This window comes from Hibiscus syriacus, unplaced genomic scaffold (genome assembly GCF_006381635.1).
Source record: "Hibiscus syriacus cultivar Baekdansim isolate YM2019G1 unplaced genomic scaffold, ASM638163v2 tig00110674_pilon, whole genome shotgun sequence".
Classification (NCBI taxonomy): domain Eukaryota; kingdom Viridiplantae; phylum Streptophyta; class Magnoliopsida; order Malvales; family Malvaceae; genus Hibiscus; species Hibiscus syriacus.
The window spans coordinates 854,109-876,361 of NW_024062819.1; the positions used below are offsets into that span (position 1 = coordinate 854,109).

The 22,253-nt window shown below is 34.9% G+C and overlaps 3 protein-coding genes and 3 pseudogenes across 4 annotated transcripts; 4 read left to right on the top strand and 2 right to left on the bottom strand.

Annotated features, from left to right (window-relative positions):
• The first annotated feature begins 424 nt into the window (after positions 1 to 424).
• Positions 425 to 16,978, top strand: LOC120137559 (IAA-amino acid hydrolase ILR1-like 4). The gene is made up of 6 exons (XM_039153287.1): positions 425 to 429; positions 14,838 to 15,222; positions 15,330 to 15,455; positions 15,879 to 16,193; positions 16,300 to 16,428; positions 16,531 to 16,978. Exons 2-6 carry the CDS (start codon positions 14,851 to 14,853, stop codon positions 16,936 to 16,938), a joined length of 1,350 nt encoding a protein of 449 aa, XP_039009218.1. The 5' UTR covers positions 425 to 429; positions 14,838 to 14,850; the 3' UTR covers positions 16,939 to 16,978.
• On the bottom strand, positions 1,049 to 5,820 carry LOC120137558 (anoctamin-like protein At1g73020). Its single transcript, XM_039153286.1, has 16 exons — positions 5,525 to 5,820; positions 4,888 to 4,957; positions 4,632 to 4,747; positions 4,004 to 4,130; positions 3,818 to 3,918; positions 3,637 to 3,728; positions 3,445 to 3,549; positions 3,046 to 3,315; positions 2,798 to 2,930; positions 2,599 to 2,712; positions 2,438 to 2,508; positions 2,232 to 2,359; positions 2,009 to 2,091; positions 1,796 to 1,903; positions 1,551 to 1,709; positions 1,049 to 1,473 (listed from the first exon to the last, which is right to left on the bottom strand). Exons 1-16 carry the CDS (start codon positions 5,699 to 5,701, stop codon positions 1,339 to 1,341), a joined length of 1,989 nt encoding a protein of 662 aa, XP_039009217.1. The 5' UTR covers positions 5,702 to 5,820; the 3' UTR covers positions 1,049 to 1,338.
• On the top strand, positions 9,389 to 10,001 carry LOC120137562 (annotated as a pseudogene).
• On the bottom strand, positions 10,793 to 11,750 carry LOC120137561 (jacalin-related lectin 19-like). Of its 2 annotated transcripts, none has more exons than XM_039153288.1 (3): positions 11,618 to 11,724; positions 11,292 to 11,519; positions 10,793 to 11,194 (listed from the first exon to the last, which is right to left on the bottom strand). In XM_039153288.1, the coding sequence occupies exons 1-3, from the start codon at positions 11,618 to 11,620 to the stop codon at positions 10,874 to 10,876; spliced, it is 552 nt and encodes a 183-aa protein (XP_039009219.1). In that variant the 5' UTR covers positions 11,621 to 11,724; the 3' UTR covers positions 10,793 to 10,873. The 2 variants fall into 2 exon arrangements, with proteins under 2 accessions (XP_039009219.1, XP_039009220.1); XM_039153289.1 differs by having other exon boundaries at positions 10,795 to 11,194; positions 11,292 to 11,507; positions 11,618 to 11,750.
• Positions 16,979 to 17,217: 239 nt separating the features above from the next.
• LOC120137560 lies at positions 17,218 to 17,931 on the top strand (annotated as a pseudogene).
• A 1,708-nt stretch (positions 17,932 to 19,639) lies between these two features.
• Positions 19,640 to 20,247, top strand: LOC120137606 (annotated as a pseudogene).
• The last annotated feature ends 2,006 nt before the right edge of the window (positions 20,248 to 22,253 follow it).

Consider the following 22,253-nt stretch of genomic DNA (forward strand, 5'->3'; position numbering starts at 1 on the left):
ACCCTTTACTGAAAATGATCTATTTGAACTTGTATAATTGAATTATGATTGGTAGAAAGGGAAAAATAAAACAGGAGATGAAAAGCCTTACATCATAATCGAGTTAGGAAGTTTTTACTTGTATATTTCGTATCAAAATCTTCAAATCAAATTTTATTATTATTTTTGGTAATAAGGAAACTTGTATTTTAATAGAATTTGTCCACTTAAAAAGATACACAAGATTAGGGTGTAGAACACGGTTTTATTATGGCATTAACCAAGTTTTCATAGGAACCTAGATCCTATCAGAATGTTGAAAGTTCAAGTCAAAGGATTCCTTTGGCTGCACGTTCCCTTGTACTTTGCTTATACAAGTTTAATACCCCAACCCTTATAAACGTTTCATCAATGGCTGCAAACCAATCATCTCGACTCCAAATATTCTTCGTTGGACCTCCTAGCACATATGTAAACCATGTCTGTCGACAAAACTCCGGCTCTTAACAATGGTGACGAAGTCGTCAAGAGCAGTGTTACTGATACGGACAAGAGCAATGCTACGGATACAAACAGAAAACGGAGACGGTTTAACCAGTGTTTCTCCTTCAAGGAGCTTCAGGTTGAACCGGTGTCATCATTAAAAGACCTCGATTCGACCAAGTTCAAGGCTGAGATCAAGAGGTGGGCTAAGGCTGTCGTGGCATATGCTCGTCAAGTTAGTGGGAAGTTTGGGAGCACCAAGAGAAGTGACGGACGTCATGGGAGCTCCCGAAGCTGTCATCACAGGCAGTAGCTATGGTTAATTTAAGGCTGAAGAACTGTGCATCTGAGATATTATGAGAATTCGCTGATGATATCCAACGCAAAACAAATATGGTTTCAAATCTTTGGGTGATGTATAGTTCAATCCAAAGATGAATCAGTCAGTGACCTGTTTCCCTTGAATATAATATTTTTTTAGTCGATGCCTGATTTGGATTCTCATGTATATAGTTTTCTTTGGATTGTTTAAATTCTCTGAAATATCATGTTTCTTTTGTCGAGATTCTCTGAAATATTATGTTTCTTTTGTTGAAATACATTGAGAGTTTGATTCTGCCAAAATAAACTACTTGCTTTGAGATTCAACTGATTCGAAGATAAACAGACAGTTGTGGAGAATCCGGAATAAACTACTAGAATTTACAAGAGGAAAAAAGTGAAGCAAAAAGCAAAACCTATACATCTTTGAAAGTGAGCTTAGATTCAATCATCGATGGAAGCGTCGCCTTTGTCGATCTTTGTTTGGCAATGTGTCTGATGGAACTCTAGGATACAAACCAGTGATTTCGGCATTAATCTGTTTTGTTTGTTCCATCAGATGTCTTTTTTCGGAGTATAATGCCCAAATGCCTTGTCTCCCCCAGAAATGCTCCTCAAAAGCTGTTTAGAACACATGTCTTGAGCTTGTGTTGCGTTCTTCATCCGCTTCGCTCTCACCCATGCAGGTTCCTGATATGAAAAAGAGGTCAGTGCTTCGTATACTTTCAATCATCTTCGAAATAATGTGTTTGACTAGGAGAAGATACCTCGGGAACAAAGCGGGAGAACCCAAATTTGATCAACAGCAGAACATGTTCCATTACGAGAATGGCTGCAAGGCCAGGCTCGATTTTCCATTTTCCTTCCTGATCGTATAACCATACTAAGAGTGCAGAATTGGTGCATATTGACATCAATATTAGGAACTGAAATTTGAAGTTAAAGATATCAGTAAATCCCATGCTAAGCAGGTGTCTTGGCACCTTAGTTTTTTAAGGTAAAAAGAAAATACCTGAAAAATGTTCAGCCAAGCTCCAATTGTAGCAGCGGCTCGTGGAACAGGCCGTCTCAAAATCACAAGCAGCTTCAGGGCATCCGTTCTCATTTCGGCGATGTTGCTCTATACATCATCAAACTATCAAGTTTAGTGTTGATTTTTAAAACTGAAATCAACATCAAACCATAAAACACAAATCGTGAAAGCGCTGTTAAAAGTGTTGTATACCAAGGCAGAGAATGCAAATGCAAGGGGAAACGCACAGGCAAACATCATGATCATTCCGAACTGAAGTGCCAACTCCAGAAAATCTGCACGTCGTTTAAACTTTCAGTAAGAAGAAAAATCTACGTTCCGTAAGCTTCTTCTCGGGTGGTGCTTTATAATCAAAGTAATACATCGAACAACTTTCCAACAGTGCAATTAGTTTAAAACATATTTGGCACATTACCATCAAACAGCCCATCTTCCAGTTCTTCACATATGCTTGCAGAATATGTGGGTTTCATGTACTCTTTCTCCACCCTGGTAGCGAATTGTATCTTTCCAGTCAAACCTTTCTCGCGTTTTTTCTTGTTTCTTGACAACAAAGATGCATTAGAGTGAAATGTAAACTTATGTGGTACACTAAGATGCATTACAATCGGAAAATCTTACCTAACAGCTCTAAACTTTTTATAGCTGTACTTTAGATATGGCAAAGAATTTTCCAATAGATTTTCCAACACCTAATGACATTTTGCAGTTCAAAACCATTTGAGTCCAAAAAGTTGTAAGGTAATTAGTACAAAGTAACAAAAAACAATAATTGTCTTTACCTCGTAAAGAATGAGACGCTGGATCAATACTTGGCGAAGGGTCATTAAGTTACGATGCAAAAGAGCATGATAGAAAACCCCAATATATGACTGCATAAAATAAAGACCGAACACCTGAAACATAACTATTACCTGTTAAATAAACTTCTTCACAAGAAAAGAAGGAAAACTGAATTGACATATTACTTCCTAATCGTACTTTGTAGACCAAACTGTCAGATTGATTTTCGGTACTGTCATTGTTTTCATGCTTAATGAGTCGGATTGATAGCTTCCCCCCGATCTTTGTGAAGTACTGAATAACCAGAAGATAAACCGCAGTTAAACCGAACCTGACACCAAAACCATGACACACATAAAAACCGTGTGATTTAAATACTATAGAAGGAAAAGAACTTCCATAACAGCAATTACAATTAAAAAAAGGAAAGAGATGTAGGATCTTACTTCACAATATCGGACTCGATGACCTCATAGAGGTGAGCATAAGCCAACTCAAATGGCAATTGGAGGCAAATGATACTCAAAATAACAAAAACATCGTTCCTAAATCGTCTGAGATAACCAAACCATTCGTATCTTTGCAAATCTTCTCTCTCTTTTGTTTTATCTATTCCCGAACCTTTTACAAGTTCCACGGGAGGCTGTAGACAGTTCCACTCCCTCCCTGATAATTTGTATCCATGGCTTGTTCCGACAGAATAATTAAGATGCCACCTGCACGACCCCGGCATATATATATATATATATATAGAGAGAGAGAGAGAGAGAAATAAATAAGAAAAGCTGAAGAAACAAACTTGTCATTTAGAAAGGTGGCCTTCTATCAATATGATATCGGTTTACCTGGCTGAAAGTGCAGAGTTTTTACGTTTCCAGAACTGGAAAAACAACACTGCCCACAATACTGTGCTTATGAAGAAAGCAGGGAATACTAGCAATTTTAATGATCTGGATAAATCAATACACCCAAGAAACTAAATTAAAACCAAGGATGAAGCAGTTCAGCTAACGAGAAGAAGGAAAGGCGAAGCTTACCCGAAATCAACAAAATGCAAGATGAGACCAAAAGCAGCTGGAAAAATCATCCAACGTGTATACATTCCAAGAAAGGCAAAATAAACTGCAATCTACCATGCAAAAATTCCACGATTAAGTGATAGACTAACTACTGCAAAAAACAACATGCAAAACGTTGCTAGCGTGAATCTATAATTACCTTAGTCCCGTAATACACATATATCTCATCAACTGGTTGAGATGTCAAGTCCCACCAATTTAATGCCCAACTCCGCAGTAGTTTCTTCCTCTTTGTTTCATCTACAGGCAACATTTATTGTACTTCAGCACTTAGAGGGGGAATCAGAGCCGTAGTTAATTTGCTAGTAAACGTAACAAAGAGTACCGTGTAAAGGGAAAACTTGTTTAACAATTCCTTCGAGTTCCAACCTCTGCAGTAATGATTCCCCAGGTTCCCAATGGATCTCTTTGCCATCAAATTTTAAAGTTATGTCTGAGTTCTTCTTATTAACCTGTAAATATTCCATCTGGTTACTGGTATTCGGAGAGTAATAGCAGATCTGAAGACTTCTTTACATACACTACAGCACAAAACATCCTTCCAAAAGAGCACATTTTTCACTATATAGAGAACATCAAAACAGTGGATATCCGAATTGATTCCATCATAAGCACTGGCCGCTTAAAACAACTAAAATAGAGAAAACAACCTACAACCATTGCTCATTTCAAACATGAGTTGATAGTTGAGTAAAACAACATAAAATTCAATAGAGATTGCATCTCATTGAGGAAACATATATTTGTTTTTGAATTTAAATGCCACAAAAAAGAGAAACACCATAAAATAAAGTTCACATAAAAAAGGAGGTGCCAGAAGATAAAGAAGCCATGCGAAGCTAAATTTTACTGCCTCCCAATGAAGACCTGTAAATGTAGACTACATGTCTCATAAAGTAGTAATGTTAAGCTAGAGACGAGAAAGTAAGATGGGAGTACATTAAATAACTCACAGTTTCATGTATCAAGTGACGGTAGCACTGGAAACGCTCACACCAACTGAATAAAGAGCCATCAGGCTGCCGCATGAAAGCTTCAATCTCTTCCCACTCAAATGGTAAATCAACTCCTGAAGTGCAGAGCATTATTACCATCAATATCTAAGCCAGAGAATTATTAGCTATTTTCAGCAAAGAAAGTGTATAATCGAATTGAAGGTAAGTAAAAGAAACCAGTGAACCATCAATATCTAAGCCAGAGAATTATTACCAATATGAGTGGTCTTCTTCATATGCAGCCTGGCTGCTACTACTCCCAAAGTCTCTAATGGTGCTGCCAGCTGAAAGAAAGCAACTTAACTAAATATTACCACAGTCACTAAAGATTCAAGAATGAATTTCGACAACAATCCAAATTGAGCAACAAAACATAATAGGCAATCAATTCAACTTTAGAAATAACATTATACATTGTAAAAAAACATGTTTAATTCAGTTCTACCAAGCAAATTTGATCCTCAATTAAATGCATCTCATTTCCTAACAAGGAACCTTAAGTTATTAAGACCGTGGAGTTTCCCATCATTTTAGGAATGCATTAACATTAACTACGATACAATAAACTTTCCCATAAAAATCAGGATTGCATAAAAGGAAATTTTTGTTGATAAAAATGTAAATTACGACATATTTGCATGTACAACTCATACACTAAAACACTTGGCAGGAGCCAAAGGGAAACTTAGTACATCTTCGATGATCATTGTAGATTAACTGCAACAACCAGCAGACGGAGACAAACTATTAAAATAACGATATTTTCAAGAAAACACAATACGAAAAAGGGCAAAAATTGATTCCATGGGACAACGTAGAAAATGTTCAAACTTGAAAGAAAGAAATCAAACCTTGATAAATTCATCGTGGAGGCCAAGAACTCTGTCAACGAAAAAGCCCACATTTCTGAACTCATTAACAAGAACCTCAACACAATCATAACCCTCGTTTTCTAATTTGAGGCTCCTTCCGGGAACCACAACAGCAATCTCGAAAACAATAGGGTTTTCTTCTTCAATCCCATTCATTTTCCAGAACCCAAATTCAAAAGGAAAGATAAGAAGCACCTTAATCTAGACCCTGTAGCTCAAAAGAACCAATAAGGTTTAAAAAAGGAACCTATTTGGGATCCCTTCCTCCCATCGACCTGCATTCGAAAGTAACGAAAGGTAATATCTTTACTTTCGTCGTAATGACTAAAAAAAGGGCTCTAAGTGTCAGCTCAAAAGGGCAAATCGGTCTCTCTAATCAGAGAGAGAAAAAGGTGTCTACTTCAAGGCAAAACAACCTAAAGTCTTTGGGATCAAAGAAAATACATTCAAAGGACAATAATTTTCTTCCAAAACTAAGATAAGCCTAAACTGGTTACTATTTTTCACCTTTTTAGCCTAATTAATAGAGCCCCGGAGGAGAGTGTGGGGGAAAAAGTGGATGGCTGTCTCTTTAGCAGTAATACACTATTTAAGAAGCAATTTTTTTTCTTTTTGTTAAAAAAACTAAGTACAAATACATAAAAAAAACTACATGTATACAGATTGGTACATACTACATAGCATAGGATATATCTATGTTATGAATCGCCGGCTATTGGGGGAAAAGATTCAAGGTGAAGAGAAAGACAGATAAGAGTGTTTAACAAGAGACCGCCACGTCATACGTGGCTTGTCCCTTAAGCGTTTGCATGTTTGTATTTTGGGTGAGTCAGGTTTGAAAGTACGTAATCCTCCGAAGGCACTACCATATAATGAATCCAATGATGAATACGCAATGGCAACCATGAAAGTCCCGGCCTTCTATGCGCTTGTTTATGTTTTTGGTTTTTGAAAAAACCAGAGAAAAATACCCAACTTGGCCGATTATCAAGTCTATTTTTCTGTGCTGTCCCGTTGCTGCAATTTTATGTATACGGTGTTGAAGTTGATGAAATCGATATTTGAGATTCATATATCATCGTTCTCTTGGCACCTTGGTTTCTGGACATTGATGGCGGCACTGCGTGTTGTTTTTATAGAGTTGCAGAGCATTCATATATGGTGAATACATATTGCTTTGTGATGTCAGATTGGGTGTTCAATAACTTGGATCACAAGAGAGCACTTTCGGGAAATAGACAATACCTTAAGAGTAGATATATACGATGAATTTGTGAAAATTTTTGGACCAAAAAAATAGATAATATACCTCAGACTAACCCAAATTAGAAGAGCCTTAAGACACTACAAGATAAAAGGGGTCTATTTGCAACTCCAAGTTGTACGAAACAGACAGCAGGAACTTTCCAGGAAGTAGGGGTTCGGTTTGCTTCATTTCATTTGAGAATAAGCTCAACTCGGTAATATACCAGAAAATTTTATTGAAGAATTACTTTAATAGATAATTAAAACTTGGCTTAAATATATAAAAGGTACCCAACGTATGCCTTTAGTTTCAGTTTAGTGTCTAAAGTTTATTTCATTCTAGTTTGGTGTCTAACATTTCATTCCATTACTCATTTAGGTGATCGGGCCGTCAACGACATTAACTTTGACCGTTAAGTGACACGTGTCACAACCTGGTAATTTGAAAAAATATATTTAAAATTAAAAATTAAAAATATAAATATTTTTAAAAAAGAAAACATAAATTTTGAAATAAACCCAAAACTTTAAAAACCTTCATTTCAACCCCTAAACCCACATCGACCGCCGTCTTTTGCCGTCAAAAAAGCTCCACCCGACCTCCCCTCCCCTCGGCGACCAAAGCCCCCCATAAAATTGTGATTGATCGACAGTTGATCAACGTTTTATACCCCACGAATCATAAGATGAAAATCGCGATCCCACACGATTCCGATGGTCGATCAACAATCGATTATTCATGATTTCAAGGGGGTTTTCGGTCATCGAGGGGAGGAGAGGTCGGGTGGAGCTTCGCTAGCGGCAAAAGACGATGGTCGGCATGGGTTTAGGGGTTAAAATGAAGGTTTTCAAAGTTTTGAATTTATTTCAAAAATTGTTTTCTTTTTAATATATACATATATATATATATATATATAAAATTTTAGTTTTTTTAATTTTAAATATATTTTTTAAAATTACCAGGTTATGACACATGTCACATAACAACCAAAATTAAACTGTCCGTCACGGCCTTACCCAATTTGAGTTACAGAATGAGACATTAGGCACCAAACTGGTACGAGATAAATGTTGAACACTAAACCGGAATCAAAAACATACGTTGGACACCTTTTGTATATATAAGCCTTAAAAATTGACGGTAATAAAAAAATAAAGAGAGAATCAATTTTTTAACTGTCAGGATCGATTCTCTCTCTCTTTTGAATTAATCACTTATATATTATCTATTAATGAGTCATTCTTTTTATATCTTTTATTGCAGTTGTTTTTATATGTTATATGACAACTAATTGATATATGAGATAAGGGAGGAAGTTACTGACAGTTAATTTAAAATTATCATGATATTTATCTCACTTGTGTAACTTTTTGATAATTTGTTTTGTTTACTTATATGACAATGAAATGATTAGCCAGTTTAGATTTGATAAGTCGACGACATAAAACCTCAAGTTGAAAACATATAGCGATGAAGGTTTACAACAGAGACGGATGTTCGTTTTAACTTTGATGGTCTAATTACATTTTGGGTCACTGATAGTTTTAAAATCATTATAATTAATCCCTTACATTTTCCAACGTTGTTAGTTTTAAAATTATTGGAATTAAGCCTCTACCTCAAATTTATGTGGTTTAATTTTTTAACACCTTTAAATTTTAAATTTAGTGAAGCTAAACTCTTCATCTTTTAATTTTTATGATTTAATTATTTTTAAGACCCTAATTTTTTTTTAAAAAAAAAGCAATTTCTCCCCTTCATGATTCAATCCTAGCTTTATCTGTGGTTTATAATATTAGAGATTAGTAATACTAAAGATATATAATTTTTGGAATTGACTGAATGGGTGTTAGGAGTAATAACACCTCTTAAAAATTTTAAATTCATATGTAATTTAGATATTTTTATTAATAATTTAACTTCATACCTTTAAATTTTTATTATTCTATACTCTTAAAATTTTAATATATATATTTTAAAAAATTTATCATATATTAAAATTTTGCAATGTGGGGATTATGCAGAAAATTGTGTAGGCAGAACATCTTTGTTGGGAAACTTACCCACCAAAATTAAGTGTGCGACGTGGGTCGGTCCGAGTTAGTCTAAGCATAGCCTTGTAACGGCAACAATAAAAAAATTGCAAAGAGGGGATTATGCAATGTCAAAGGCATGTGATGTAGAAAGAGTATTCTTGAATGCCTTTAATATCAAAGATGTATCGTATTGAAATAATATTTTTAAAGAGGGTGAATATAAGAAAAATAATCCAATTTCCCATGTGATTATCACGTGTTGAAATATCTAATAACGAGGTCAACGTATCACATGTTTGAATATCTAATTCATTGCAGATTATCCAATAAACTAATCCACTTTTGCATCATCATCACATGCCCATGTATCAATTTCCCAGAGTGAAAAAAAAATCATAATGTGAGCATAACTTAATTATTTTACATAACTATTCTTAAAAGTCTACCTCTATAATATTTTGTTATTTTTTCATATTTAATATATTGTAAACATTTATATGTTTTTTTAAAATTTGACTGAATTTAACGCTATCAGTTAATTAAGTATTAATTTGACTCGATACCCAGGCAAAGATGACCACTATCAACAAGTCCATGGGTAACATCGTCAAGTCTCTCGAATCTTCCTTGACCACCGGTAAATTATCATTAAAAGTATCAAATTTTAAGTATTTAGTGTTTATATGAAATAATACGATATGGATTTGTTAGCCGTGCTTTCATTTTTTTTAAAAGAATTTTTTATTTTGATTATCAATATGTTAAATTTGAGGGTTTTTGGTATGATACAGGCAATTTGCAGAAAATGTCGGAGACAATGGATAAATTCGAGAAGCAGTTTGTGAATATGGAGGTCCAGGCAGAGTTTATGGAGAGTACTGTCTGGTTCTACTTCATTGTGCACGCCAGAAGGTGAGGTCAACAGCTTGATGCAACAAGTGGCTGATGATTATGGGCTGGTGGTCTCTGTTGGGTTGCCACAGCCTGCTGCTCATGCAGTGCCGACCAAGAAGCAGGAGAAGGTTGATGAGGACTATTTGTCGAGGCGCCTTGCTGAGCTTAAGGCTAAAAATAAACTGCGGAATTCATTCGAATGCACTTGTGATAAACATTAAGATTGATATTTAGGATTATAATTCATGCTTTAAAACCTAGTTGTATGTGTATATAATTACTGAATTGGGTTTCCCCCTGAAATTCCTGTGTGAATTTTGGCATGTGGGATGATTTAGTGTTTATGAATGCATTGGTAGAGAGGTTTGCTTCCTGTGTGAATGTTGGCATGTGGGATGATTTAGTGTTTGTGAATGCATTGGTAGAGAGGTCTGCTAGGTTGTTGTCGATGCTTCCGGCCAAGATGTTTCAGCTTAATCGCACCATTAAACAAGGCATTTCTGGTTCTGAAGGTTGATAAGTGCTTCGATCATTCATCAAGTGAATGGATTAGGTAAATGCTGTTGAAATAACCATGGAATGCAATTCAATGAGCTTGTGATTATAATTCCTGCTTAAACATCTTGTTTTGTGTAAATCTTGCTTATTCAGTCTATGTTTTCCGATGTCATATGTCCTTGTTCCCTATGAACGAGCTGATGCCTTTAGTTTGAATTTTGACTGTAAATTTTGCCCTAAATCCCTGTAAGAATGTGGCATATGGGGTGATTTGATCTGTCTGAATGCATTGGTAGGGAGGTTGGTATTGGTGTTTCTGGCTTTAATCCTACGGTCAAAGAAGGTATTGATTCTTGGGATTGTGAGGGTCGAGAAGTGGTTTAATCATTTATTGTTCATCAAGTGTATGGATTAGGTTAATGCTTAATGTTGATAATCATGGAACTCACAGTTAGAGTTAGGATCCTTTATCTTAATTTGCTCATTTTTATGAAAAAAAAACTAGTTAAACACTAATCCATATCTTTACTGACATCAAATAGCAAACCAAGGACAACACAATCCAGCATATATGTGTGTATATTCACATATATAAGGTAGTCTGAACTTTTGACTGCGCGTTAAAGGGAAGGGGACATTTGACAATCCTCAAGGCTAGGCAGAGGCTTTTGAGACACTACTTGTAAGCCTTTGAAATCCTTTCTGCACCTTCTGAAAGAGTTTAGGAGACTGAACACGAGACAGACGGAATCCGACCGAATCAAGGTACCATCCACTTCTCCCATTGAACCCCGCGATTCGTCCTCCCTCTACAGAGAAAGAGAAGGGCGTTCCTTCTTCGACTCCATACGGACCGAATGTTCTTTGGTTACTCTTAAACGTGAGCGATCGAATCACAGGGCTACCACCATGAACCACAGGACAGTAGTGACCAGTTACACTGACTAAGAATTCTTCTGGGAATTTCAGCTTAATCTAGATAGCAATTAAAGCAATAAAAAAACAATGTCTTGAGCGTAATTATAATGAGCATGACACATCAAAAGAAAAAGGGAGAGGTTCTTAGGCTAACCTCAGCTGTCTTGCTTCCTCCTACACCGCCGTGTTTCTCTACCGCAACAGGCTTATCGTTCTTATCGTAAATCACTTTGATTGAGTCGATGCAGCGATCGTAAACGAGTGTGATTTCTCTTACGCCGTGATAAATTCCATCGTCCCAAGCAGTTCCACCATTTCCTCCCCATGGTCCTACCATCAAACTCATTTTTTTCTTACTGCTTGACTGATCCTTGCCACCTTCCTGTAAATGGAAGTTCCATATGCAAAGTTAACTATATAACCAATTATATAAGAATCCAATCAAGGAGAAAAGCACTAAGTTATTTAGGATTTTCTCACCATATGAACCAGCCGAAGTTGGAAGACAAGATGCTGAATTTGGATTAAACAAAGAAGATTAGTTTATAGAGTGGAAAACAAATGGTGCTCGTATAGAAAGAAAATGGAATCAGATGCCATTTCCAGCACTTCATGAGAATTGGGAATAATGCTTTTGCCTTTGTTTTGGTTCGTCAAAAAAACATTTCCAGAACTATCTATTGATTGATCTAACAAGACGAGACACTAATCTTTGATCAAAATTTCAGATTCTAAAATTATGAATAAAGAAAATTGAGTTGGGAGGGATAAATCTTTGCAACATCTAGTCTGAGTACTAGTGATTATACCAACAAAATAAACATTTTCACAAATAATCATCGAGTCAAGTAATTCGATTGTGAATAAAAAGTAATTCAGTCTACGAAATTTCTTTTAAAATAAATTTTGATCGATTGAATTGAATCGTAAATTTTTAAACTGAATTAAACATAATTCGAATAATAATCTTGCTGCCTTCAAACAAATTGTATCAATCAGTCACAATGAATTCCTAAGAGATTAAAAGAAGTTTGGGTGGTAGAGGTTAGAGTTTGTGTTGATAGTGGCAATATTCTTCATAAACAATGACTTGCAATATTGTAATCGAAATTGTCATGTTGTGCGAACATCTTCCTCATGGAATCTAGGGTTTACTTTCTGATTTTGGTGGTTCAAAATCAAGCTTACCTTCATCAAATCTCCACGAATTTCACGGAAGAAAAACAAGCTGTTTGCATTATGTGGGCTAAATGAAGGGAAAATAGTGAGCCCAAAAATTATTTAGACTTAATTTTTTTCCCCAATTTTGGGACTAAATTGAAAGAAAGTGAAATTACAATACCAAAATAAAACTTTTCAAAAACTAGAGTATTTAAGTGAAACGAAAAAAACTTTTTTTTTTTTAAAGATTTAGATCTAAACTCAATACAGATTACTCTCGAACTTGAATCACTAGAGAATAACAAAACTCCCTTAACCATTGGAACACTTCAGAGTCCATGAAAAAAATATTTAAACTATGTTAATGTTTAAAAAATAACTATATCATAACACTTTAGGGAAAAATAAAATAAAATTACACTGACTAAAATAAAAGTTTTTAAAAGTTTGAAATTATAATATCAATATCTTGTATTTATTATAGATTAATCATAACATTATTTAATCTAAATAATAGAGTAGAGCATGTGAGCTTATACATAATGAATTATTCATCTAATAATTATAGTTCAACAAAAGCATCACTATTTAATCTAACAAATTATAATCTTAAAAATAAGTTATGAATTATATATATATTAAAAAAATTGTTTAAAAATATTAAAAACTATTAAAATAATAAAGAAAATTATAAATATAATTAATGAATTAAATAAAATAATTTTATTAATTTAAGCTCATATTATTTCAATTTAATATTATCCACTAGTTAAATTCATTGAATGATTTTAGTAGTAAAATAAAATGTTATTTTCCAATTATATATATATAGAATATATATACATTATCAATGACTAAAATTTTTAAATAAATGCACGAACCAACTTACTTCGGTGATTAAAAGAATCGTTGTTGTTTCTTGAACTCACGTATTCGAGTACCATTGACTGTAGCAGGGTGATTGAACGTTCATTATCAAATGAATGAGAATATTTAAAACATATAATAATCACCTTAATTTAATAAAAATAAATATTATCTTATAATCGTCTAAACTATTATAAAATTACACATTAACCATACTTTAGGCATGAGCAATTAGCAAATGGTGGAATGAATTGCATGGAAATTGTCTCTAATTTCTTCAATTAAGGGTCGGCTTTTAAGATACGTGTAGTTCAAAAATTGAAATGACTTTAGGGCACGTTTCCCAAAATGCTTGTCCAGTTTGGTAATTGAAGATGTCCTTGCCTTTGGGGTCGCTATAATTTCGGACCAAACACATCATGTATGTACACCCCCAATGACAAAGACCGTGCCGTGGATTAAGATAAAACAAATTAATTATCATTATCATTTTGAATTGTCCGTCCAGCTCAATTGGTAAAGCGCAAGGCTCTTAATTTTATGGTTGTGGGATCGAGTCTAACGGTGGACAATTCATAATTTTGACTGCCGGATGTCTTCCATAGAAGCTGCTCTCAATCTGACGTTGGGGGCAACCTACTATCTTACCTCCCCTCACCCCATTACATATGAGAATATGGTCAGCTAATTTTTTTTTAAATTAATTATCATTTTAATGAAAAATTTGGGTATTATATTTAAAAATAAACTAATAAATTCATCCATAATTATTAATAATTTTAAGTTTAAATAGAAAATAAATGTCTAAAAATATATCTCTTACTTATTTTAAATCAATCAAATTAGGTGTGTAACGTTTTTGGAATTATCATTTTAAGGTTAATTTCATTACGATCGTTAAAAATCAGACAATCAATCAGTGTTCGACACATATTTTTAATTTTTTTAAAAATAAATTTTAAATTTTTAAAAACCTAACTTCTATTATTTTTCTCAAGTCACTCTAAAATTAATAAAATTTTAATTCTTAAAATTTCTAAAATTCTAATCTTCAAATTTCATTAGTTGCTACCAAAGTGGATGGACATTCAATGACCACGACGGCGGCGATAGAAGATGATAACAAATTTTAATTTTTTTAATCTTAAAATTTTAAATAAAATTTCAAAAATTAATAAATGAACCATGTAACGAAAGTCTTAAAATTGACTTTAAAGCGATAATTTTAAAAATATTAGACATTTAATTTAATAATTTTTAAAATATTTAAATTAAAATATAAATTAAACATTTATTTTCCAATTAAATTATAATTTATGAAAATTAATAATAATTATCGAGTTGACATATTTAATTAAATTTTAATTTATCATTAGATTTAGAAGAAAGAATAAAAGTATAATATAGCTTAACATTAATCTGTAATGCATAATTTAGATGAACAAACGGCGCAGTACATCTCTTACATTTCGAGGAAGCTGTCCGTTAAAAAAACGTGTAGCTGATAATTAAGCACGTGTAGCTGATGTGGCCGGCGATAACTACAGCTATCTAATCTCTATCTATAAAGTCGCCTACAGCTTTTTATAACGCAGACAACTGAAAAGCACAGTAGGAGTGACGAGCGTTTTGGACATTTCCACCGCTGTCTCCTCAATCAATTATTTTAAAGCTTGATTCTTTCCATGAAAACAAGCATGGGTTTCTCCAAGTTGGTCTCTTTGGTTCTGATATTTCATCTCCTTAATCCAACAGTTGTTTTTGGATCGTCTTCAAGCTCTTCCGATGGTTTATCTGAAATCCCCAAAAAGTTCCTCGATTTCGCTAAACGAAAGGAGCTTGTTGATTGGATGGTTGGAATCAGGAGGAAAATACACGAGAATCCTGAATTGGGGTATGAGGAATTTGAGACTAGTAAGTTGATCAGATCAGAATTGGATAAACTGGGGATTCCTTATAATTACCCTGTTTCAGTCACTGGTGTTGTTGGCTTTGTTGGGACCGGTAAACCCCCTTTTGTTGCTATAAGGGCGGACATGGATGCTCTCCCTATTCAGGTTTGAAAATTTTTCAGTTTCTTCACATCTTTCTGGGTTAGTGTTGGTCGTCATTGAGTTTTGATCAACTATAACTTCTTCTATTAATGAGTTGTTGAAATGTGCAGGAAGATGTGGATTGGAAGCACAAGAGTAAAATTCCTGGAAAGATGCATGCTTGTGGGCACGATGCTCATGTTTCTATGCTTCTTGGTGCTGCAAAAATACTAAAAGAGCATATTGAAGAGTTGAAGGTGTGTGTGTGTCATTTTAATTTTCTCTTGGCATATTTATTATTAGTCGTTTGTTTTATGATTGAATTATCGGTCTGCTGCTCATGATTTTGCGTTAGTAATGGTGCCAAATGCTATTTCCCTCTTAAGCAAATTTTGGTTGTTAATTTGTTTATCGAAATCGATGTCATTGAGCCTTTAAGTTGGGTTTTTAGATCTCTTGTTTATGCTTATAGTATGTTCCAATTCGAACAGAAGTAATCGTCGATAAACCGACCGCAGAATATAGCTTATTGTCAATTTAGCCTGTGATTCTGTTGTTGGTATCAGTTTGCCTGCAGATAGTCACCTTGTGGCTCGACGGTTTCGAGTGTGTTAGGCCCGTTAGCTTGCTTGTTTCCCATATGAGATACTTGATGCTGTTTGGTTTTGTTTGTTAATCAGGGTACAGTTGTTCTTGTTTTCCAACCAGCAGAGGAAGGCGGTGGAGGGGCGAAGAAGATGCTAGATGAAGGTGTGTTAGACAATGTTGATGCAATCTTTGGACTGCATGTTACGCATGAGAATCCAATTGGTACTGTGGCCTCCAAGCCGGGTCCTTTATTAGCTGGAAGCGGTATCTTCAATGCTGTGATAAGTGGAAGAGGAGGCCATGCGGCCATTCCTCAACATTCGATAGACCCGATTTTGGCAGCCTCGAATGTTATTGTCAGCCTACATCAACTTGTTTCGCGTGAAGCTGATCCATTGGATTCCCAGGTACATTGGTCCTTTGCTTTCTATGCAACATTAGGAAATGCTTTGGCTCATGTTGTTGCCTCCTTTCTTCAAATGCGTACTTTTTTGTGATACTATTTGCTTGTAGGTGGTGACAGTTGCAAAGTTTCAAGGAGGGAGCGCTTTCAATGTTATACCAGATTCTGTTACTATCGGAGGGACCTTCCGAGCATTTTTGAAATCGAGTTTAGTACAACTTAAGCAGAGGATCGAGGAGGTAAATAGACAAGAAAAGCTCCGTGAATGATTGAGTTTCGAAAAAGGTTCATATATGTTATGGTTTTACTATCCCAGAAGCCTGATTTACTCAAGTTGGCAGGTTATCAAAGGGCAAGCTGCCGTGCAAAGGTGCAATGCAACCATCGATTTTCATGATAAACCGGTACCCCTTTTCCCTCCGACCGTAAATGACGAGGACTTGCACGAGCTTTTCCTGAACGTTGCAGGGAATATGCTTGGCAATGACAAAGTTCAAGACATGAAACCATTGATGGGATCTGAGGATTTTGCATTTTACCAAGAAGCGATTCCGGGATATTTCTTTTTCCTTGGAATGCAAGATGAGAGCAGACCAAAACTCAGATCAGTCCACACACCACACTTCACGATCAATGAAGATGTTCTTCATTATGGTGCTGCTCTTCATGCATCATTGGCTACCACCCTTCTACTTAATGCCGAGGAAAAACTTGGTTCCTCAAAAGGCAATTTACATGATGAACTGTGAAGATTCTTTACTGTTTTAATGGAGTTAGCCTTTTTTTTAATATATATATATATATATATATATAGAGAGAGAGAGAGAGAGAGAGAGAGAGAGAACTTATTAAATCTTTTCTTTCAATCACAGTATTCATTGTTTAAAATACTATAAGGTCAAACAAATTGTTGATGTTGGTTGCCGAGAGAACCCCATTATCAAGATTCGACACACTTATCTGCTCGTGGAACGCACGCATCATATACCTCCACGAATATATCTTGTTTTTCTTGACCGACGAGTGGGTTAGACCAATGATGATATTTGCCTATAAAAAGTGAAACCCAAAATCCAAGTTTGTCATTATTTACGCTTCCATGGCCAATAACACCGATTCGTCATTGCTATTGCTACTTGTTTTAGTCATATCCATGGTTCTGTTTACAGTCCCAGACCAAGCAGGTGATCAACTCAAAGAAACCAACATGTCCGTCTATTTCCACGACTACTCCTCCGGCGGTCCCAACTCCACTGTCCGTGCAGCGGTCGGCTTTCCCGGGAAGCCCTGGAGTTTAACTCAATTCGGGACTCTTTTTGTGTCTGATGATCCTATAACCGAAGCCCCAACTCCGGATCGGCCCCGTCGGACGTAGTCGAGGCATATTCGTCACTGCGAGTTTGGATGGGGTCAGCACTTATGTCTCCCTTTCTATCTTGTTCACCAACGAGGCCTATAATAGTAGCACCATCCAGATACAAGGCACTAGTATTCAGTTCACGACTGTTCGAGAATATGGTGTGGTTTCCTGGACCGGCAAATTCCGTTATGCTCACGGTTTTGTTATCTTCGAGACTTCTTCCTTCGATCGCTTCACTTCGTACGCCATTATTCGTTGTGACATTTCAGTTTATCACTACAAACATGTACTATAATAGTTAGGGTAAACTATAAGCCAGGGTGGCGCCTTAGCCACTATACCACATCCCATATGTGCTAATGAGTTAATGCATGTATTATATATCCTGATTAAATTAAAGCCAGAAAAAAAAGCTAAAATTAATTCAAAACCAAGACCTTGTCTTGATCAGTAAACTAAAACTAATATTTTTTTTCTTTTTGAAAATTGTAATATTTGAAATTTAATTACAACATTTTATATATTTATATATTATAGTTAATGATAGAAAAAAAATAAAAATGGATAAATGAAGATTTAAACCTAGGCCAATTGAAAATATGATAACACTTGAATAACTAAAATGTATATAATAGATTATTTATAATTAATTTACGATTTTAATATTTTTAAATTGAATTTATTTTTTTCATATTTATTTTCTAATAATCATATATATATATATAATTGTATTAAAAAATTAAAATTACATTTGATTTGCCCTCCTAGCAAACCTTATCTAATTAGAATAGTTAATGCTCATTCTATTTCCTTAGCCCCATTTTAATAGGAGTATATTTAAATTATAAAATAAGATTCACCAACTCCATTAATTATTAAACCACAACATGCTTTGTGGTTTGATGAGAGCTCTAATTTCCTCATATATGCTACTCTTCTGGGGATAAAAGTAAGAAGTAATTTTCTTAATAGATTTTACTGCAAATAACAAGTTGAACCAGCAATAAGTACAAATTTTTATGCTCTAGTAATTCCCTAATACTAGTTTATACATCATCTCGGTAGATGGTAAATTTGCACACCGATAAAGTTGCTCGAATACTTGGAAAGGTGGAGAGCAATGACAGATTCTCGAGAATTGCATTATATCAAGGTGATCAAAGCAGCAAGAAAGTGAGGAAAATTCCTGCGGCGGCAGCAAATGTCAATGAAAGTAAAGACCCGTTCAAGGATCCAACCCTCTTGTGTTGCGCTTTCAAGAAGCATAGGATCTATTTATTCAGGTATACGAATCTTCAGCAAGACTTCTACTAGCTGGTAACAGCATGTTTGGATTTAGAATTCTTGAGTAATCCTTCATGCTACATGGCTGAATCACCATTGAGATATTCATGTAGTTATTATGTCATAGGATCACAGCAATAAAATGCAGTCAAAGAAGGAATAAAAAATTACAAAAAGCAATCAAAAGAATTTTAGTCACGAATGTCCAAGAAAAACCAACTTGAATGCAAGAGTATATAAGTCAAATTAAAGATTTGAGGGTTAAATTTAGTTTAATTTATTAAAATTAGGACCAAATTGATAGAATATATAAGTAACAATGATCAAATGTGTAATTATACCAAATTTTTTAACTGTCACATCAGCTTATCCGTTAAATATTAACGGCAAATGCCTTAATTGAATGCATTTAAATAGTTGAGTGACCTAATTGATTCTTTTTAAAAAATATTGGTCAAAATGAAAAAGAGCAATAGTTAGGTGGTCACTACTACAATTTACCCTTTATTTTAAATATTTATTTTTAAATTTTTAACTAGTTTATAATTATACATTAAGTCTTTTAGAATTTAAATTTTTATAATGATACCCGTCGTTAATGACACTCGTCGTGGCTCGTCGAGCTGTGTAAAATTTTTCTCTCAGCCGACGTCCTCTCAATATAATGTATTTATATTATAAACTAAATTCACCAACTCAATAATTTATCGGCCACCAAATACACATGATTATAAACTAATTAAAACCCAGCGTGCTTTGTGGTTTTGACTTTCATCTTTCAGATTCACATTCCCCTATAAAATGAAATGAATACACTACACACCAAAGGCATCCGCATTAGATTTTGGTCACCGGCGGCAGCCATGTCTAATTGTTCCAAGAGATTTCAAGTTGTTTCAGCCATATTCATGGTGTTGTTCTCAGTCGTTCCGGCTATGGCGGACGATGAAGTGATGAAGCAAACCAACATGACCGTCTTCTTTCAGGACTACTCAGCCGGTCCTAACGCCACTAGCCTTCCGATGGTCGGATTTCCAGGGAAACTCTGGTAATACACAGACTTCGGAACTTTCGTCATGACCGATGATCTCGTCACCGAAGGTCCGGAACTCACGTCGGCCGTCGTGGGACGTGGGCAAGGCATATCTATCACGACGGGTTTGGATGGGATCAACGCTTACGTGTCGTTCTCGTTAGTGTTCACCAACGATGCCTACAACGGCAGCACCCTCCAGGTACAAGGTAACGGCAACCGGTTCTTGGCCGTAAGAGAATACAGCGTGGTTTCCGGTACCGGAAAATTTCGATACGCTAGGGGTTATCTTACCTTCGAGACTCATTTCTCCGATCCCTCGACTTTTTACACACTTTTCCGCGTCAATGTTACGATCCGTCACTATTAGTCTAACGTTGTATGTAACTTGTCAAATTTCCTATTTTGTTATAATCTAAATAAAATATCAAACTTTCCTTTTTTTTAGGGAAATCAAAGTCGTGCTTCTTCATCATATCATTGCAACTTTGGGCAATGAAACGACAGCATACCCTTGTGTATAGGCTTAATGCCCAAATAAGTACCCAAACTATACCCTTTGTGTCAAATAAGTGTTACATTTTTTTGACTCATCTAGGTGTCTAACGTTACAAACGTTAGCACTTTAGAAGCTCGAGACGTCAACACTATTGGTTCTTCCCGTTAAGTGACATGTGTCTAGGAATGATAGAACGACCCGAACACGACGGGGAAACTCGAAACCCGGCTAATTTCGGATCGGGTTTGAATAATATCAGGTCGGGTTGGGTATCCGGGTACAATATTTCGGGTCGGGTTCGGGGACGGGGCAAAAAAATCTCCGATGGGGCACCCCGATAAAAAACCCGACAGGAAACGGGGCGGGGATGGGGATTTATTTCGGGGACGGGGACGGGGGGAGCAAAACCCGCCCCGTTGCCGTTCCTACATGTGTCACAACCTGATAATTTTAAATATATATATATATATATATAATAATAAAAAATAAAATTAGATATATTTTTAAAAAGAAAATACATAAATTTTGAAATAACCCCTAAACTTTGAAAACCTTCATTTTAACCCCTAAACCCACACCGACCACCGCCCTTTGCCGTCGAAGAAGCTCCACCCAACCTCCCCTCCCCCAACGACCAAAACCCATATGGAATCGTGACTGGTTAACGACTGATTGACGACAAATCGACGTTGTAAGTCTCGCGAATCCTATGATGAAAATGGTGATCTCACGCGATTCTGATGGTTAATTTGTAACACTCTTAGCCCGTTTTATCTCGTAATACGAACTAAATATGTCACATCAACTCAATTGACATTTGTTGAACTTAAATGCTTAAAAATTTTGTTTCATTTAATAATTTTCATTTTAACTTTAATTTTTTTCCCTCAATCATATAAATTTGTAAAATATTGTTTGATCATTGAAACTAATCTGATTTCAGTCAAAAATTAGGCAGTTCAATATTGTTTCATATCCAAATACAACTGCCTAATATCGCTTGATTTTAAACCATTTAAAATATAACATTTATACTATTCACTCATAAATACGATTAATATTAAAATTAGACAAAACTAAAGAAAATAATCCCTAATTACTATTACAAACCCTTTTAAAATAAATCTGATAAAGCAACCCGACAAATATAATGTACACGCCACTAATAAGTTAAAGTTAGGATGTCTTACTGATACAGTCAGTAGGTTTGATTTTCCATAAGATGCTGGCAAACTCCTTACTTCACGTCAACTACTTTATTCGAGCCTACGCATGAAAATCATCACGCGCTAAGTAAAACTTAGTGATGTAGAAATATTGCTAAAACATAAAATCCATAAAATATAAACAATAAACTGGAAATTTAAATAAAAAAATTAAAAACTTCAAACTGAGCTAGTTAGGTCATTTTTTCTTCTGAAATCCTGAAAATTATCATCTCATGATTTTATCAAAAATCATGCAAGTCATCATTAAATATAATAAATAACTTTTGTTCTTTTCATTCGAACATATTTTATAACTTTCTTTTCAATTCTATGTTCTTTTCTTTTATATACTATCATAACTTTCACACTTACTGTTATAGCTCAATGTATATGTAAGAGAATACAAAGTATGTGAATATAAGGTGCGCACTAGGTACAACACGGTTCCGAATCATAACTAAAATTGTAATATGATGAACTTCAGTGCAATCATAATCTGAGCACTTATGGTGCTGAACATTGGTACACGAATGTACCAAAGCTAAATTGATAACCGATGAGCACTCACTTAAGGACATGCTAAATGTACATATGACTCTCAATGCAACATACAATGTGCTTATATTTATCATCATAGAATCATTTATTAATCTACGTGTAATAACTGTAAAACATATGAT

What these genes read in the sequence shown, in the direction of transcription:
- LOC120137558 (XM_039153286.1), bottom strand. Translation starts at nt 5,701, where the DNA reads ATGAATGGGATTGAAGAAGAAAACCCTATTGTTTTCGAGATTGCTGTT. An exon ending in TTGCATTTTGTTGATTTCGG is followed by an intron (nt 3,550 to 3,636) that starts GTAAGCTTCGCC and finishes TGATTTATCCAG; the next exon opens with ATCATTAAAATTGCTAGTAT. An exon ending in CTTGGCTGAACATTTTTCAG is followed by an intron (nt 1,710 to 1,795) that starts GTATTTTCTTTT and finishes TTCAAATTTCAG; the next exon opens with TTCCTAATATTGATGTCAAT.
- LOC120137561 (XM_039153288.1), bottom strand. An exon ending in GAGGAAGCAAGACAGCTGAG is followed by an intron (nt 11,195 to 11,291) that starts GTTAGCCTAAGA and finishes ATTGCTATCTAG; the next exon opens with ATTAAGCTGAAATTCCCAGA.
- LOC120137559 (XM_039153287.1), top strand. Translation starts at nt 14,851, where the DNA reads ATGAAAACAAGCATGGGTTTCTCCAAGTTGGTCTCTTTGGTTCTGATA. An exon ending in CTGATCCATTGGATTCCCAG is followed by an intron (nt 16,194 to 16,299) that starts GTACATTGGTCC and finishes ATTTGCTTGTAG; the next exon opens with GTGGTGACAGTTGCAAAGTT. An exon ending in TTAAGCAGAGGATCGAGGAG is followed by an intron (nt 16,429 to 16,530) that starts GTAAATAGACAA and finishes TCAAGTTGGCAG; the next exon opens with GTTATCAAAGGGCAAGCTGC.